A 3,690-nucleotide genomic window follows, 5' to 3' on the forward strand; every position below is an offset into this window, starting at 1 on the left:
TGAACTTTGTTGTTTAGATCTTCTTTATCCATGCTGATTCTTTATTAGATAAAAAAAATGAAGATTATTATTTTATCATAAATGTATTATATTTATTATTGTTATTGGGGAATACTTGGACTGTTCCCCATTTTGGATTGTCATTAATAAAACTTCCATCCACACTTTTGTGTAAGTTTTTATGTAGACTTTTTTTATATGTTGCATTTCTTTTTTGGTGAATACTGAGAGGAGAATTGTTGGGTTGTAAGTATATGATTAGCTTTTTAAGAAATCACCAAACTGTTTTCAAGGTGGTTGGACAATGTTACATCCCCCACCATCTATGTAAGAGTTCCAGTTGCTTCATAACCTACCAAACTTTGATATTGTCAGTATTTTTTTTTTAAAGTCATTCCTTTCTGAGTGTTTATTGATATTTCATTATTGTTTTAATTTTCATTTCCCTGATGCCTAACATTTTTTCATGAACCTATTAAATATTTGTATTTATTCTTCTGTGTTGTATCTATCCAAATTGTTTCCTTATATTTTAATTTGGTTGATTGTCTTCATGTTATTGAGTTGTTATTATTTGTATATTTTGGTTAAAAAACTCTTGTCAGATATATGTGCTCTTTGTGGCTTGCTTATAATTTTTAATGGTGTCTTTGAATAGTATTTTTTAATTTGTGTAAAATAAAATTTATACATCTTTATGATTAGTTTTTATGTATGTGTCTGCCCTTTCTACGAAATCTTATGCTAACACTACTCCAATGTATTGAAGATTTTCTTCAGTGTTTTCTCTCAGAAATTTTATAGTTTAGCATTTACACTTAGATATATGATTTATTTTGAGATTATTTGGTTGAGATGTGAGGTAGAGAATTCAGTTTTTTTATTTTTTAATTTAACTGTAATTCATTTGGAATCTTTCTTGGTGAATATTACCATTTAATCATCTGTTTATTGCTTAAGAGAATAAAGACCACATTTGTAATTCTATATTCTCTATTTTTTTTGCATGTTCTTTTCACTTCCTCCTAGTTAATTTAATATTTTTTAATTAAAAGATCATTGAAATGTTCAACATAGGGAATAGAAACCTGTTATTGTTGTTGTTGCTGTTAGATGCCACCCAGTTGGCTCTGACTCATAGCAACCCTATGTACAACAGAAGGAAACACTGCCTGGTCCTGCGCCTTCCTTACAATCGTTGTTATGCTTTAGCCTGTTGTCACAGCCACTGTGTCGATTCACCTCATTGAGGGTCTTCCCCTTTTCCCTAACGCTCTACTTTACCAAACACGATGTCTTTCTCCAGGGTCTGATCCCTCCTGAAAACATGTTCAAAGTATGTGAGATATGGTCTCTCCATCCTTGCTGCTAAAAAGATTCTGGCTGTACTTCTTACAAGACAGATTTGCTAATTCTTTAGGCAGTCTATAGGATACTGAATATTTTCGCCATACCACAATTTAAAGGCTTCAATTCTTTCTTATTCATAGTCCACCTTTCACATGTATATGAGGCGATTGAAAACACCATGGCTTGGGTCAGGGGTGCCTGAGTCTTCAAGGTTACGTCTTTGCTTTTTAACGCTTTAAATTGGTCTTTTGCAGCACATTTGCCCAAGGCTGTGTTATTTGCTTTCCTGACTGCCGCTTTCATGGGTGTTGATTGTGGATCCAAGTAAAATGAAATCCTTGACAACTTCAGTCTTTTTTCTGTTATCATGATGTTGCCTATTGTTCCAGTGTTGAGGATTTTTTTTTTTTTATGCTGAGGTATAATCCATACTGAAGACTGTAGTCTTTGATCTTTTTCAAATCCTCTTCACTTTCAGCAAGCAAGATTGTGTCATCTGCATAATGCAGGTGGTTAATGAGGTTTCCTCCAAACATGATGCTTTCTTCTTCTTCATATAGTCCAGCTTCTCAGATTATTTGCTCAGCGTATAGATTGAATAGATACGGTGAAAGGATACAACCCTGATACCTAAAAGGTTTTAAATGACCATGAATGTGGTTGAAGTATTTTATATGAGTATTTTATGTAAAGTAAATTTAATACACTTAAATAAGGCAAAATAAATACTAAATCGAGACAAATTTTATTAGATAAATGGACACAGATTTAAAGGATCATATACAGATGAAGGAGACCCCTAAATAATAAATCATATATGAGGCACCCCTTTGAAAATGAGGACTAACAAAGATGGCCCTCTAATAACCATGCCTTTGTCTCTCCCCTCCAGAAACTACCCAGAAGGAAATGGCAGCAGGAAATTACTCAACAGTGACTGAGTTCATCCTCGCTGGGCTAACGGACAAGCCAGAGCTACAGTTACCCCTCTTTTTTTTCTTCCTAGGAGTCTATGTGGTCACAGTGGTGGGGAATCTGGGCATGATCACACTGATTGGGCTCAGTTCTCACTTGCATACTCCCATGTACTATTTCCTCAGCAGTTTGTCCTTCATTGATTTCTGCCAGTCCACTGTCATTACTCCCAAAATGCTGGTGAACTTTGTGATAGAGAACACCATCTCCTACCCTGAATGCATGACTCAGCTCTACTTCTTCCTCTTTTTTGCTGTTTCAGAATGTTACATGCTGGCTGCAATGGCATACGACCGCTATGTTGCTATCTGTAGCCCATTACTTTATAAGGTCATTATGTCCCCTCAGGTCTGTTCTTGGCTGATTTTGGGGGTGTATATTGTAGGCCTGGTTTGTGCATCAGCTCATACAGGTTGCATGCTTAGGGTTCATTTCTGCAAATTTGATGTGATCAGCCATTATTTTTGTGACCTTCTTCCTCTCCTAAAACTCTCATGTTCTAGTACTTATGTCAATGAATTATTGATTCTAGGTTTCGGTGCATTTAACATATTTGCCCCAACCCTGACCATTATTGGCTCGTATGTCTTCATCATTGCCAGCATCCTCCACATGCGCTCCACTGAGGGTAAGTCCAAAGCCTTCAGCACATGCAGCTCCCACATTTTGGCTGTTACAATCTTCTATGGTTCTCTAGCATTCATGTACCTGCAGCCATCAAATGTCAGCTCCATGGAAGAAGGGAAGGTGTCTTCTGTGTTTTACACCATCGTTGTGCCTGTGCTGAACCCCCTGATCTATAGTCTGAGAAATAAAGATGCCAATGTTGCCCTAAAGAAGATGCTGGAGAAAAGAACATTTTCATGAGCAGGAATAATGTGAGGATGATTTTTTTAGATCTAACATTTTTGCTTATTACATTGTGTGAGATGTTTTATTTTCAACACTTTTAATAATTTGGTGTTATTTTGTTAATATCATTTCCTATTTCCATTGCATTTCTGTTGCTATTCCACTTGAGATCATCTCTCATGTATATCATTGAGACACACATTAGAGGAAGTAGTAAGGTTACATGAATACTGGGGCCAACCTGCCATCAATACTACCTCCCACTCTTTTTCCACACAGTTGATTAAAACTCAGTCCTCAACAGTAGTGAAAATACCTTCTTCAAACACTGATTATCTGCCTCTTTTTTCCTATTCTATCAGTAATCAACATAAATCATAGCATAATTTATAATAACTATAATATTTTTTTTATAATATTTAGATTTTTTGCACATCCCTAATCTGGAATACTCTTCTTTCTATTCTCTTCCTTCCTATACTTTCTTTGTTGGACTCATTTCCTCTTTATCTT

General features: G+C 35.5%; 1 protein-coding gene across 1 annotated transcript; it reads left to right on the forward strand.

Annotated features, from left to right (window-relative positions):
* Window positions 1–2,214: 2,214 nt before the first annotated feature.
* On the forward strand, window positions 2,215–3,690 carry LOC111752848 (olfactory receptor 8G1-like). Its single transcript, XM_023558246.2, has one exon. The coding sequence runs from the start codon at window positions 2,260–2,262 to the stop codon at window positions 3,190–3,192; it is 933 nt and encodes a 310-aa protein (XP_023414014.1). The 5' UTR covers window positions 2,215–2,259; the 3' UTR covers window positions 3,193–3,690.

The sequence above is a fragment of the Loxodonta africana genome, chromosome 15 (assembly GCF_030014295.1).
Source record: "Loxodonta africana isolate mLoxAfr1 chromosome 15, mLoxAfr1.hap2, whole genome shotgun sequence".
In the NCBI taxonomy this organism is placed as follows: Eukaryota; Metazoa; Chordata; class Mammalia; order Proboscidea; family Elephantidae; genus Loxodonta; species Loxodonta africana.

Coding starts and splice junctions, on each gene's coding strand:
- LOC111752848 (XM_023558246.2), top strand. CDS start 2,260: ATGGCAGCAGGAAATTACTCAACAGTGACTGAGTTCATCCTCGCTGGG.